General features: G+C 38.8%; 1 protein-coding gene across 1 annotated transcript in view; it reads right to left on the bottom strand.

Moving 5' to 3' along the window:
* The window catches only part of LOC110952053 (collagen alpha-1(XIX) chain), a 105,765-nt gene that overhangs the window by 77,759 nt on the left and 12,815 nt on the right, over nt 1–15,191 (bottom strand). Inside the window, 2 exon segments of the mRNA XM_051960208.1 lie at nt 7,136–7,180; nt 9,896–9,940. Of these exon segments, the coding sequence (XP_051816168.1) occupies nt 7,136–7,180; nt 9,896–9,940 (90 nt within the window).

The following is a 15,191-nucleotide window of genomic DNA, read 5'->3' as shown; positions in this document are numbered from 1 at the left end:
TCTGATTTCTTTGACTGCATTCATATGGTATTTATATTTATATTTGTATTCCAGTTAATATGCTTGACTACAAGCAAACATTTTCTTCTAAAAATGCAATTTCAATAAATCTAAGCTTAAATTTTAGTGGTTCTACATCAAAACCTGCTTAAAATGAAGCCCAAAAAACTACTATATATGCACATCCCAAAACAACATGTACTGCCTATAGGACTGTCATGTGTAAGTTGGAACTACTAATTTACACTATTTCTATGTAGGCTTTGTGCAGTCATAAATATTTAGGTAATGTTTTACATTAGTTTGGCAAAATGAACTTCCCTCCCCCAGCATGCTCTGCTGCCGGCTGTAGACACGAGACAATGTGTTTACAAAAGGGCTGACAGGGAACTGCCATAATTCAAACTGAATAATACAACTGGAATAAACTTTAGTAAGGTGGTGACTTATTTTCCCAGTGGTACGGCATGTGCTTATCAGAAATTCAGGTCAGACAGAAGCTCAGTCAGCCAACAAGTCACTCTCTCACCATATATTGAATGATAGTCATTCATCCTGCTTTGCAGTCAGACTAAGTGTCACAATTGCTGTAGCTAATCTGTGTGCCACCAAAATGTTTTCTGCTGGTAAATATTTCAATTACAACAGTCAACAAAGCAGTTTTACAGGAAAAGATTCTGAATTTATTAGGTTTGCCAAATACTGAAAAATGCACTCTCTGAAGAAAGATACTCTGGTTAAAAAAATGCATTTTTTGGGATAAAAAACAACTGAGGGATTATTCAGACGACAGTGTTGTCAGTGACAGGTGCCGAGGGACTGCACAACATCTGGACTTGTCTGTTGCAATGTAGAAAACAACATCCAGAGCAATTAAAAGTGAGCGCTCACTCTTTTTTTGGCTGAGGTTTTTGGCAGTCTTGCAAATTTTGCATTAAATCTTATTCATAGACTCACAAAATAATTACACACAATTTCCAGCCACCCACGCTCTCTGAATTCATTCAGAGCTGAATGTTTACTACAGGTATTGGCATTATGTATTATTTAGGCTACAAACACTCGCCAGCTATCACAACACAGTGTTGTTTTTTTACAAAGCACTTTTTGGGACAGAAGTAAGTCACATCATGGAAATAATACTGTAGTATGAGCTATAATGCAGTTGATAGGAAAAAAGGTTTAAATTCATGAATTTGTCTATCTTGTATTCATCTACCTAACTCATTTCAGAAAACTCTTATATGACTAGGTTTGTACTAAAGTGCTGGGTCAAAATCAGGTAAAATGCATTTGTTGTCACTGTTACAAATGCTATACATTTTGATAGCTGCTAATTATATACAAGCGCTAGTCTGTAAAGTTAAACAAGCACACCTTTCCTTGCCTTTATCCAAACCTCCACCTAAAGAGAGTTTTAAAAAAGTGCTAATTAACTTGTGAAAGTGAAATTAATTGTTAAAAATATGGAATAAAGAGTAAAATAGAAATGGAAAAGATATACTGATTTGATATATAAATGATGTCAAATACAGCAAGATTTCTTTGTAAAATATCTTTGCAAGACCACAAACACTGTATTGAGCCTAGCATCAGTGTAAACACACACACCAATTACAAGGAAAAGAAGGGATTCAGAGAAACTGGTTTAAAGTGAGTTTTTCTTGATGTTATTTTAAAAAAAATGGATATATATCAAGGACAAGGAATAAGGATAAGGTAAGAAATCAAAAACAAATAATTCCTGGAAATCCAAACAGATGAATGTAGATATAAATGAAGAAATAATTGAGATGTTGTTCTGGAAAAAAAACAGAGTTTCAAATAATCTCAACAGACCAAGACTAAATTATTCTGGTATTATGTATGTTCACGATTGTCAGACAGCTCCCATCTCTGAAGAAAGAAAAATCTAATCACCCCTTAAGGGAAAAAAGTGCATGTTTTCTTCTTTCTTTCTTTTTCATCATCCCACCTTCCACATCATAGCCTAGTTAAGATGCTGCCCTTCTATCTAAAGGACTCAGTTGTGAGCCCATCGGCCCAATTCAGGTGCACGACGACATGAAGGGAGATGCAGAGTGGAGGGGCCGGATATATTGCTAGCTTCTGTTGCAAGCTGTGGGCTTTGTTGCATTTACAGGGAGCGATGAAGGAGGGAGAAGGGACTGGGAATCTGCTGGTGCTGGCTGTGTGGCAGTTGTTCCTGCAGCACGAGGTCAGAACACTGTGGGGAGCTGTGTACACTCGCCTGCTAATTACACACACCACTGTGTCTCGTCACTCCTGTAGCGGTGGGGCCACAAGACAATCTGGCAACTCCCCAGCACAAGACAACTAAAGTAAGCAAATAAACAGAGCCGGGGAAGTGGGGATGAACAAATGCAGCCTAATTATGTTTACTTATACCTTTTACCAACCAGAGCAGCTGCAGGTCATGCCCTTGTCTGACAAGAGGTAGAAGGATTGCAAGTTTGAGTTATTTACACAAATTTAATCATCCCAAACTAGGTTGCAGGCCTGCTGGGTGGAGGATAAATTAAAATTGTTGCGATACACCAACTATTCTGAGCATTTAGGTGGGGGGAAATGTGGTTATACTGAATGACAGGCCTTTAAAGCGCCGTGGAACAGGATCTGTAAGTAACATAGATATCGCGAGTGCCGGCCTACAAATGCCAGGGAGGTTACAGCAGGAAATGCCTTTTGTGACTTTCCATTTGCTCAGCGAATACAGTGTAGCATAAAACTAATCACACTGACATCGAGTGCTAGATAAGATTATTGGCATGTCTATTACACTCTATGAATAAATCCAGTAAAACAAGGTAACCTAAACAATGATCCATTGTGTGAGGATATCACTGTCAGAGATCCTCCAGTGTAGAGGATATCATGTTCTATCAGTGTTGCTTGACTCTTTTTTTTTTTTCTTTCTGTGAAACTCCACTCTTCGGTTAACATCCCGTATCCACGAATGTAACTTGAATTACCCACAAGATAACACGCTGTGCACTCCTTCTGTCCCATAGGAGGTGCATCTGCAAAATGATACCAGATCACATGCTCATACATAGAATTCTGGCTTCTCAGGTGTCTACTCGAGCTTTAAATAACATACTAGCTTTAAAAAAGGAATATGAGCTAATTGCAGTAAAAGGACGGATCGGGTAATACGGTCTGTCGAAGTAAATAGGTTAACTGAAATCATCAAGTGAGTTTGTTTGCACAAAATAAGCCTTAATAAGCCTTTAATTCGGTTACACTCAGTGATTGTAAGCTATTATTGAGTGAGCAAAATCTTTTTTGTTCTTGCTATATTCACCAAGGAGCATTGCAAGCACAATGTACTGAAGTTAAAGTCAAATTATATGTTTTGGCAGAGTCAGTAAAAGACACAGAGCAATGTTTCGTTCTCTTGCTGGGTGTTTTTTTTTAAATATTGAGGCAACTGAGACAAAAATCAAACTGAACCAACTGGGTCAACCGCAGCTCGATGACAGATTCAGCAATATCTAGCAGCATTTTATATTTTATACATAGTAGCAGATATTTATCCAAAGACATGATCCACATTTGTAATGTTCCAGAATAGCTGCTGTCTAGTTTCTGCAAATAAGGCCACTGGGACTTTTAAGTCTTTTAGAACCGATTACTGTAAGTGATTAACTGGTAAGAAGGGGCAGCCTTATTGCAGTCTTATTTAGTCGACGAGGCTCAACTTTATCCACTCATTTATGGAGACACTTGGGATACTGGTTTTAACCTATTAATCCTCTACTGCTCGCTGATGAGACACAGGGATGGGTTACATCCTATCTTTTATTTCACTCCTGCCATCATATTAATCTAAATCAAATACAAGGGTGAGGTCAAGAAATCAAATAAATCACAGAAATAGCACAGCAGCGGAAAAAGACTAATTATGAACATCCCATCACAGTATGATTTATACTGTAATTTCTGTGGAGGGAGACTCTCCATAGATTTTCGAGAAGGATGCATTTAAAGAAAATGTAATGCGCTGCATTGATTGTGATGAATGGTTTAAGTTTATTTGCTAAAAAAAACACTTGAGGTAGGACCGGCCAATTCTGGCAGTCATATTTACACTGACACTTGATCACATGACTAAATGTGCTAAAAGAATATTTGTTTAAATTCATCAGGTGGCCTGAAAGTCCTTTTTTAAATGATGCTAATGCTGCTGATTGTGGCTGACATAATATCTTAACACGGTATGTTCAATTCTGTGTTTACAGCAACCCTCAAGCTGCCTAAAAATCTGTTAGTGTAGCAAACTGATATCTGAGTTTTTTTTGTATAAATAAAAAAATGAACACGTGAGGGAAAAATATACAAATGCACTGTACTATATTCAAAGCCAGTTCCTTATAAAAGTCAGAGATTGTCTGTTCTTTAGGGAACCGTCTGGCATTTTTAGAAATACACTTGTTTTCCCATCTTACTCCGTGTCAGATAAAATGATATGTGTCAGTGTCATCTCTGTGCTTTCATACAAAGACACATCCACAACATGTTTACCTGCCTTCACTCAAAGAGAAAGCCCAGGTGGTTCTTGGATGTGTTAGTGACTAGCTTGTTAGGTAACAAGATACAGCAGTTTGGAAGCCTATCTTATTCGCTTTTGATTTAGCTGGACCAGCTGTTTTTGTACTAACATCGGCTGCACACATCCAGATCCATCCTTTATTATCAATAACGGGTATTTGGATCGCTCCACAAACATGTCTTGGTAAACGCAACGCTTCACAAGTACAATTTCTCTACTTTTCTTTGTTTCAAATCACTTGAGGAAGTAGGGAAGAGTATAATAAGTCCCTGGAGGGTATGCATGGTGAGGTATGTGAGCGTGACCGGAGAAAGCTCAACCGCCTAGGGTGGCACAAAGATCAAAAGCAAGTCACTTCTCGAGGAAAACATGTATCCACCCAGACCCACACAAAATCGGTGGTAGGAGATCAGTGAAAAATGGAATCATTAGTTTTCATCTATCTAAACGCTGACTGTATACTGACATGCGAGAGAGGATCTCTTTTCTGATTGCAAAGTTTCCGACTGAGCACCACTAACGATGACGGCAGCCGCGTACATTGAGAGCAGAGGGGAGCAGGATGGCCTCTCAGCGGGGCTTTGGTTCTATTCTGTGACGGCAGCAGCTCGCTACACTTTTCAGACACCCCCCTGGTGATGGTAATTCCAAAAGCAACTTTTCATGATCATCATAGCAAAGCGATGATGATCACTTTAAATATTTGGTGACAAGTACATTTATGCATATACTTGGATAATTTAAATTTGTGCAGTAGCTACAGATGAACTTAATGGCAATACATATGGATTCACTCCATTTAGTGATGTGCAAATAAGCAAATACCATGAACATGTGGCACAGCAAAGTTCTGAGCTGCTGCTGCTGTTGTTGTTGGAAACGGACTCAGTCGCTCCACAGTGAACATGCTTCCTCCTACTTCCAGTTTATATACCGCCGATGTCCAGTCCACAGCGAGCAAAGAAAGAAGAGCTATTCACAGTTCCTCTTTCCTCCTGATTGCTGCAGTACCAGTAGTATCAGTAAATAAAGCACATGATCCATGGAAATGTACATTCACGGTCTTTTATCATAGTTTGAGTAATGTTATGACAAGTCAGTCCATATTTGATGTGCTTGTTGTTAATTTCCCATTAGGTGGTCTCGCTCTCCTTTGGATTTCTATGTAAATAAACTTCATCATGTTATTCATATGCTAATGTACAGATGACGTCAAGCGGCTTTTCAAGCTGTCAATTGCTACTTACCTGAGAACAAAGGGAACCATGCTGGTTGTTGGGGGACAAGCTAAGGCTTGAGCTTGTACCCTGTCACTGTTTTATTTTAACCTTTTTTTTTCTCTCCAGCCTGAATTTTACTTGGTTTGCTGCTCACTTGCAATTACTTTTATCTAAGGTGCCCCTTTTAGGCTCATCCTGAGAAAAACTGATGAAGGTTGATAGGAAAGGAAAACAAGTACTGAAGGGAACAAGTACAGGATCCATCTAGTCAGAGTGGATCCGTTTTAGTTTATCCATTTAATTACTTTCTTTTTGTCCTTCTTTATTTTTAAAATAACAGTGACTGTATGCTTTAAAAGAGGCATTTGTTGATGCATAATGCTTACAGACCATAGAAGCACAACTTATAATTCAATTGATGTGGTTTATCTATTATTTAAATTAAGATCTTTGAGCAAAGCACATTTTTACAGACATCAGTGTAGAGCTATCATAAAAGTGGTGAAAAACTGAAATTTAGGAAATAGAGAGATAATCCTGTGGATCATATCAGTAAATACTCCTTTGGCTCAGCATACTTATGTTTATCCCTATTTTTTCTCCCTTTTTCCCGTTTCTCTCTGTTAGGGCACAGAGTAGGACTGCAGCCTGCAGGGAGGCTGATTTCTGTGGCAGCTGTTTGTCGACTCAAGGAGGAGACGGTGATGAAAACAAGTCTCTTTATTAAGCCACTTTAAACTGACCATCTGCACAGCTTCCTGCACGTCTACTGAGCTCATACCATTGTGGGCAAACAAACACTGCGCAGAATAAAAACCACTTCCGTTTAACTTTCATTTAATACTTTAAACTGAACAAGCACAAATTTGCTAGCGGCTAAAACAATCTCACTAAGATCTAAGCCGAATTGTAATTTCTGCATTTGTATTATTTTATTTTTTTAATTGTAATATCCAAGTACTTCTTATTATGGTTTATATTACATACATTAGTTTAATCACTGCAGTCAGATTTAAAAGCATGCAATAAAGTGTAACCTGAAGTGACACAGGAAGGACTTACAGTAATTTGAAAAATTAGTTTTGTCCATTAGTATGCCAAGCCTAGTACACATATCAATTAATTTTACTGCAGAAGGACACTGCAGGCTAGAACACACTTAGATCCACTTCAGATATGACAGGCACCTGAAAACAGCCATATAGAAAACGGTGCTTCGCTCCTACCCCCAGGGCACCGCACAGAAAATGAAAAGCCTATAAGAATTGATTCCCTGACGAAACTAGATCTGGTTGATGTGCTATGTATGGAATATATGTCTGCTGGAGATAGTAGTACTTACCTTCTCTCCATCGATTCCCTTTTGCCCTTCTGATCCAAGTTCCCCCTGCAATGACAAGATTGAAAGTTAAAAGGCAAAGAAAAGACTCCAAAAAAGTTCATACTTTCTCTAATATTTTTTCCCCACTTTTACATCCCGTAGCTTTAAAGCAAGATTAAGGAAAAAACATGGTCACTCCGGAAAGCTTTGAGCTTTTAAAAGTGTCCCGTACATGATAAGATATTAATTACATAAGCTAATAAATACATTAATCCACAAATATTTTTCTTAAAGCATTAAATAATTCAAGAAAGCTATTTTCCTATAAATGCAAATTTAAGCACCAATGGATCCCACAATCTAACAACACTGCCATACAGGGTCTTGTTGATTCGACATTTATCCTGTATTGTTCTACAGTTATTGCAGTTGTATGGATGTGTCGGCGCTCATACGCACAAAGGTGCCACCGGTGGACAATTATGACAGGACATAAAAAGAAATCCTAAATGCAACTAACTGTGCTAAAGTGGGTGAGCGTACCCAGGAAGTCTCGTTCTGGCCCCATCGGTGCAATAAAGTTAATCCCAAACTCAACTTCAAATTGAGCTCAGAAGGAACAGCACTCTTGGATTTCAGCGATATCAATTCAAAGACACGCTTGGGATTTTATGTAGAAAAAAATAACACACTTGCACACATTTTCAAACTGGATATCACATTCTGTGCCATATTGATTGCCACAGAGTTCAATGCAGCATGTCAGCTTCAGCAAAGTCTACAACATGTGTGAGATTATATGCATTCAGTGAGTAAGCTGTTGGAGGCTCTTTTCCATGAATATCTTTCTGATCACTGATTCTTCTCAAGCTGGCTAGCCTCTGCTTTCCACACACTCTGCCAGAAATATGTGAGATGTCTTGGAACTTGTTGGCTCTGTTATTAGGGTGTAACCTATACAGTTTAATGACCTCAGCTGGCCAGTTAAGCTGCAGCAAACTGCCATATTACAGTGTCCAAGGGCAACCATATCATTACTCTTATGATATCGACAGCTGCAGGGAATTGTTGTTCTCACAATGAGGCTACCAAGAGAATCCGAGAAAGCGTGTGTCTTAGCCAAAAGTGCTCTTAGCCAAAATCTGTACAGAATACCACGCATATAGTTTGTGCATATGAATAAAATGACAGCAGTGCTAACACAAAGCAACCATGCAGCAAAACCCCAGTAAAGAGCTTTCATAAAATATTCCTGGATCTGAAAAAATCGTCACTGACAAGAGGTTGAGCATAGCTATAAAATACTACAAGGCATGGCAACATTCGTTAGCATCAATATTAATACTATCGCTATTGTTGTCGATGTAGCCTTTTCTTGTGCACTGTCGTGTAACAAAACAGCTTTGCTGGCTCATGAACCTCATCTCAGGGAGCACAAGTGGAGAGAGCGGTGCCATTAAGTGTTATTCCATATTCCACATATCAAGGTTCACGAGCAAATAAGTCACCCCACAGTGGGCTTAACGTCTTCAATGGATATAGGTCTAGGATTAAGCCATCTTCCACATCCAGGAATAATCCTATTTACTCACCAATGCATAAAAAGCTTCCACAGTACAAGTGATCCCTCGAATGCGATGAAATATCTCATGGATGTGTTTTTTTTTCTCGCTATGTATTTTCTTTATTTTTCTAAGAATAGGATCACAATCCCACGCCCTCTCTTTCTACTATATAAAAATACTGCAGGGGGTCCTCGTAGAGATAACGCCCATGTGCTGGCATCATAGTAAGTAGTTGTTGCTGGTGATCAGAACTGGCCCACGTTACTTAAGGCGATCAGCACAGAGATGCTGCTTTCGATAGTCACAAATCTCTCTGATGACAATATCACAGAAGGAGCAGCAGTGAAAATGGAAATGAAATGTAAGCAAAAGCAACACATTTTCTCAGCTCTCCAGGGATGTAACAGAGATAGTGAATAACACAACCAGCTTATATCAGAGGTGTACGCCTTTTTCTCCCAGTTTAAAGATCTTGACCCCACCGCAATGTCTTTCACTCCTGAAACCCGCTGTTGGCCTGGGGAGGGCGAGACAGTTGCATGTTCTCACTACTCAAATACGCAGAAAGCTATGCCAGTCATGTGTTTTTCGTCTAACAGCAGAGAGCTTCTTCAAGAGGGCATAACTGAGGCGTGCACTCAGATCCCAGCCCTCTTTGCACAGACAGCCCAAACATCTAGTAGAAGTTACTGGTGCAGTGACAAGGACATGATCCCTTACTGGCTTCCCAGCCAGGAGGACTGCCAACTATGTCCAACGGGGGCACATGGCCAAAGCAGAAACGTCGCTGCTCGGGATTGTACTTGCATCTCCGTAGCGGCACCATCCACCCAGCGCCAACCGGGCAACCCACTAGTTGGTTTAATTTGATTTTGATATTGTTTTGTTTTCTTTGTCGTGGCGATGGGATCAACACAAAGCAAGCCAGTGATCCAATCCAATAATGCTAGAAAATCATCTCGGAGAGGGGCAGTGACAGATGCCATAAATCACTTAACTAAAAGAGCCACCTGCTATTCACTGCATCTGCAAGCCATGCAGCGAAAACAAAATCAATTGGAAACATTAATTAAAAAACACAAACACATACACACGTTCAACCAAAGTTTCCAACTGAGCTCATGAGTCCGTGACAGTCATAGATTTAATCACAGTTTTAAGGGCAAAGCAACCCTCAGCAGTTTCTGGTTTTCAAGTGACTCAGTGAGTGACCTACCTTAGGTCCTGGGTTTCCTGGAGGCCCATCGTCCCCTGTGTCCCCCTGCGATGAAAACAACGCACAGAACAGTTAGTGAAAGGTCTCTCGTTCACACATTAGTGAATAGCTTTATGGAGGCTTGTCATTTCAACGGCGATCTTGCTCCTACAGCTGTTCCACAAGCTCTTGCTGACACAATGGCTCAGCAGCTGCAGAGCCGGATCCTATTTCCCAACAACTGGAGAGCACAAATCTGAACCTTGTTAAGGCTCGGTGTATTATCTTAATAACTGTACATATACATAGATTTGAAAAGTGGTGAGGGAAAGAAAGGAAGAAAAGTTTGATTGGCTCGGGGATATCATTTTATAGGCAGCATCAAACACGGCAGAATGGGAAAGAAAATTGAAAGAAAAAGCCAATTGTCCACAATACTGTTAAGAGAGAGAAGGTAGATTGTTATTCAACAAATTAAGTGAATGCAAAACTTGCTGCAAGCAAAGAATCCAATTAAACATAATGCCTGTTCATGGTCACAGCTTCATTACAAGCCCTGTTTGTGGCAAAACTTAACAACTGAGATTCCATCTCTGTGTAATGGATTATATAGCAATTATTCTAGACAACATGCCCAGTCTACCTTTTGTAAAAACTCAGCATTTAATAAGTAAAAATACAGGTCTTTGGTTATATGAACAATTACCTATGAAGTCTTTGCATTTGAGACTATAAACATCTACAGCTGCTGACTCATTCACAAGGAACAGATAAACCTATAAAATACATATGGGAATCAAAGTATATTTTCCACTGCCGCTATCCTTTTTTTTTATTCACTTGACTGTCTTTTCAGCCACTGACACACATACACAAAGCTAATAATATTGTAATGCTGGTGAATATAATAGGAACAATGGTAGATTTTGACAGCTAATCAAAATTCAGTGTCAGTGAAATAATAAATTGTCCTGAATAAAATTCCTATAATAATTCACTTTGGAGGTACAATGGGTATAAATTGAATTAGAAGGTACTAATTGAAAACACAAGCCATGAGGGCAGGAGAGTTTTAAATGGTGCAAAACAAATTAAGGGTATTGTAAAAGGGAAAGAAGTTTTAATTTCACCATTATGCCGCCCGTTTTTTTTTTTTTTTTTTTTTTTTTCTGGTGCGTGTACATGCAGGAGCTGTAAATCTAGTAATACCAGGGTTTATGTGCAAGCCCATAGAAAATGGATTTCCTTTCAAGTAAGCTGCATTCTTATAACCCACTACTTATCTGTTTAATTTCCTGAGGGATTCTGGATTAATCATAGCAGTTTAATCCCGTTGCACTGCATTAGAATCCTCCATCAAACTCTCACTGTAATGTTGGATCGTACTTCCTGTTGGAGTAACACAACCAAAGTAATCCCCACACACTTTCCCAAGAAGCCCTCTGTGTAGGTCACAATGATTGGCCTGCAGTTCTCATTACGGGTGTTTTAAATGCTCCAAATTGCCCAGATGTCTTTGATTAATCTCGACAAAGTCAAGCTAAATTGTTAGTAAGTATACTCTATTTTTAATCTTGTACAGAATGGGATTCTCATGTTGGTAATTGAAAGTCTCATGAGCTTACCTTATTAGCTCTATTTGCTCTGACTTTGTTACCCCCCTCCTTTGATTGTGCTGTAATGTAACTCTAACAGACTGCCCCATCATTAACACTGACTTGACCACCTTTGGAAATTTAGCAATCGATACAAATTAAATGTGCCTTAACAGAAAAGAAATTGCACCCATAATCTGCTAGATTAATGTGAAACAAGGTCAGAGTGAGCAAGAGAAAAAGCACCGCTACACATGACAGCGTCAAAGCATGACGTTTCTGATATACTGCACAGATGGCCTAAAATAAACTACTTCTCCTTCTACTGCTTTTTCCCTCAGTGGTAGCGACACATGAACATCTGCAAATCCCACAAGACATGAGAAACATTTTCAGTCGATGATCAGTGGCATTGTCGTCTTCAGGCATCTACTGCTTTTGCTCAGAATGACGATTCGGTTCCAGTTGCTTACTTCTTCAAGAATCTTAGCTGTTGTCAGTGAATGGCATCCTGCATATACCACTTTGACACCACATCGCAAGCAGCTGTGCGTACATTATGAAATCAAACATACCTCTTACCATATTAAATCAAGATGTTAGTTATTTGCGAAATAAAATGTGTTACCATAACCACTGCACATCAGTCTAGCAAACGCAGCAAGGCAGTGCTGTCAGCGCACTAATGGCGAGAGTGGCACTCAAGCTCCTGTGCCTGTAAAAGTATTGATTTCGATTGTCATTTAAATATCTCCCTGCTTGAGATTCATTTAGTCAGAGTCTAGCCTTTCATTACATGTGGTGTTTTTCCATAAGAAAAATGCCTCTCTGTTCTGCACTTTCAACAACAAATCACAACATTATGCATGTATAAAAACATGATGGAGATGAACAAGGGTATTTAGAGAAAAAATAAAGAAGATGAACCTCTCACAATCCCACCCTCCAAAATAAAGTGATGCTCCTATACAACTAAACTGCATTCGTGTTTTGAAAGAAACATATTTTCACCCCAAAACGGATTATGTGACAGTAGGAAAGGCTTCCAGGTAGAATGAGCCAAATAGTCCATGTGGGTGTCGGGGTCATTCTGGATCTGCACGATGCAAATTTCATCATCTCCCCAAATCTACGAATGCGTGCACTCACCCACGGACATCTGAATGCAGCCCCGAATTTGTGTCCTTGCACGGTGATTATGCAACAAGGGCAATAGTGCATGTGCTTGGCAGCAGTGTGCATGCAAAGAACACACAGACAGAACCCAAATTAAACCTCAAAGCGAACTCAAGTGGACTGGAAAAAATCCTACAGTAGTAGCAGCAACCACGCATCGGTGTTGTCTGCAGCTGTCCGCATTTGTCCTTGTGTATGTCTGCAGCACAGTGTGATCAAAGCATAAGCTGCAATCATACAGGCATAAACGGAAAGAGTAGATATGACATGGATGCACGGTTGTCGTGAGACTGCCAAGCATGCGCACTATTGCAGTTGTAGCATAGTAGCACGTGGCTGCATGCAGACGTGTGTGGAGAGTTCCGCACAAATCCTTGGACATGGCTACCATGTCCAAGGATTTGGAGATAAAAGGGGACAATGGCAGAAGTGAACTGATTTTCGCGTTTGCACCCTGTGAATCATTCAATTTTAGCCTCAATTACTATTTTTAAGTGTTGTTTACTTTTGGTTTTCGGTGATTGTTTGATTCGGTTCAGACATCAAAAATAAGTGGTTGGATTTAGACAAATGTTACACTTTTATTGACACATTCACAACAACAACTACTACTTGTCAGAAGCATGCTTAAACTTGGGCACCAAAATTACACGGTTAGGTTTAGATAAATAGCGCAGTTTGGGTTGTAATACAATTCTTTCACAACACGTTTAAAGCTTCTATTCCACTTTCTGGATGACCAGGGTGATGAGTCCTACCCCATCTAATTACTAATTGTTTGAAAAGGAGCAATACTAACGCAATTAAAATAAACAGTAAAGGTATGTTAACATTACACACATTTGTGATATATAACAAATTCATTCCAGCAGGAAGTGTTTCTCTCAAAACATCATCGAGAAGCGAGTTGTAAAAGGAGTGTAATTTTTTGCAGAGAAGGTAACATAAACTTGTCTTTACAGTAAATCACATGCGAAGGATAGAAGGTAAAATTATTTTCAGTGAAGATCCTGTAGACAAAGTACAAAAACGTGCTAACTTTAAATTCTGCAAATTCTGCAGTGATACTACAAGATAATTAAATTCAGTGTTTGTTTACAGCACTAGTTCAAAATACAAGACATCAGTAACTGAAATCTGCGTACATTCAAAGTGAATAAAATGAGAAAAAAATGTAGCTGTTAATTATATCTGTATCTATACAAAGACATTAGATGAATTAAGCAGGTAGTACCCTTTAGTTTACTCAAGTTTTCGTTAACCACTGAGATTAATCAGCCTTCAAGCAAACAAATGTCATTAACTTGAGCATACTATTAAAACACTGGAACTACCAAAAAAACAAAAACAAATTAAAATTCTTTTTTGTACTTTTTGTTTTTCTTCCACACAGTGGTGGTGTTATCAGTCGGCTGGAAGAGAGCTTAATCTAGAACATGTGCTCCCCGATCATGTTTTTCCTTAACTTCATTGATTTCGTCTTCAAGCCACGTAATAGGATTTGTTATGAATTTCGTTGTTCAGTAAGTAAACAAATGGTGCCAAATATTGATTTGTTGAAGACCTGAAATTAGATTTCGGGTGTTAACAGTTTCGGCCTGTGACTCGAAGCACAAGACGTGGCCTGCAGAAAACAAAAGTAATATTAATAATAATAAGGACAACCAAAAGAAATGACCTGTTAACCTGATAATGATGTTTAAATAACTGGCAAATCATTTAGAAAGAGATAAAATAGGCTACAGGCTGAGGGTCTTTTGGGACATGCTCTTAGACTTCAGGTCAACACTTGCAGGGGGGGGATGGCAGGCTATATGGCTACTTTCAAAAGCATAAGACCTTGACTAGATGCCACAGCACCTGCAATACACGGTACCTTTTTGCCTGATGCAGTCTTACCCGCTGCATATAGTTATAACAATTAACAGCAACTAATTAATCACCAGTGCTACGACCACACTGCAAACGCAAATGCACAGACATATTATAGCGTGAGAGCTGATCTGTACTAGGTCAATTAAAATTCATTAGAGGCCAATTATAACACATATTACAGCCTGCTGTTAAACACACAGTCTGCAATATAACAGTCACAATTCTATTAGCATCTACAGCTATTTCAAAGAGTGCAAAGTTGCCACGTAACAATATAAAATTCTACAAATTAAAAAAAAGAAAAAAAGAACAAAAAACCCCACTTAAGATTATCTGAGCAATCTTTCCATTACTGTTACTCACATTTTTTTGAGTGACATTATAATAATTGCCAGGAAACACAGCAGAGAAAAGCAAAACCTTAACTGATTCTCAGTAATGTAAACATTTCAATCATTTATGTGTATATTTTTTATTCTAAGAACAAGAAACATAAAATGTTAAGTTAATCTCCAGTATCCACAGCAGTTTTTTTCCCCTATACTGGCATTAATCACAATAGCACTTCAATAGATTAAAAACTGGGGAAAAAAAAGCCCCACTACAAATTCTCGTTCACAATGCTACAGGTACAAGTGATTAAGCGGTCGTGTAATATTTTTATGCTTTTC

Source organism: Acanthochromis polyacanthus, chromosome 15, assembly GCF_021347895.1.
Source record: "Acanthochromis polyacanthus isolate Apoly-LR-REF ecotype Palm Island chromosome 15, KAUST_Apoly_ChrSc, whole genome shotgun sequence".
In the NCBI taxonomy this organism is placed as follows: Eukaryota; Metazoa; Chordata; class Actinopteri; family Pomacentridae; genus Acanthochromis; species Acanthochromis polyacanthus.
This window is presented reverse-complemented; position numbering and strand designations above follow the sequence as displayed.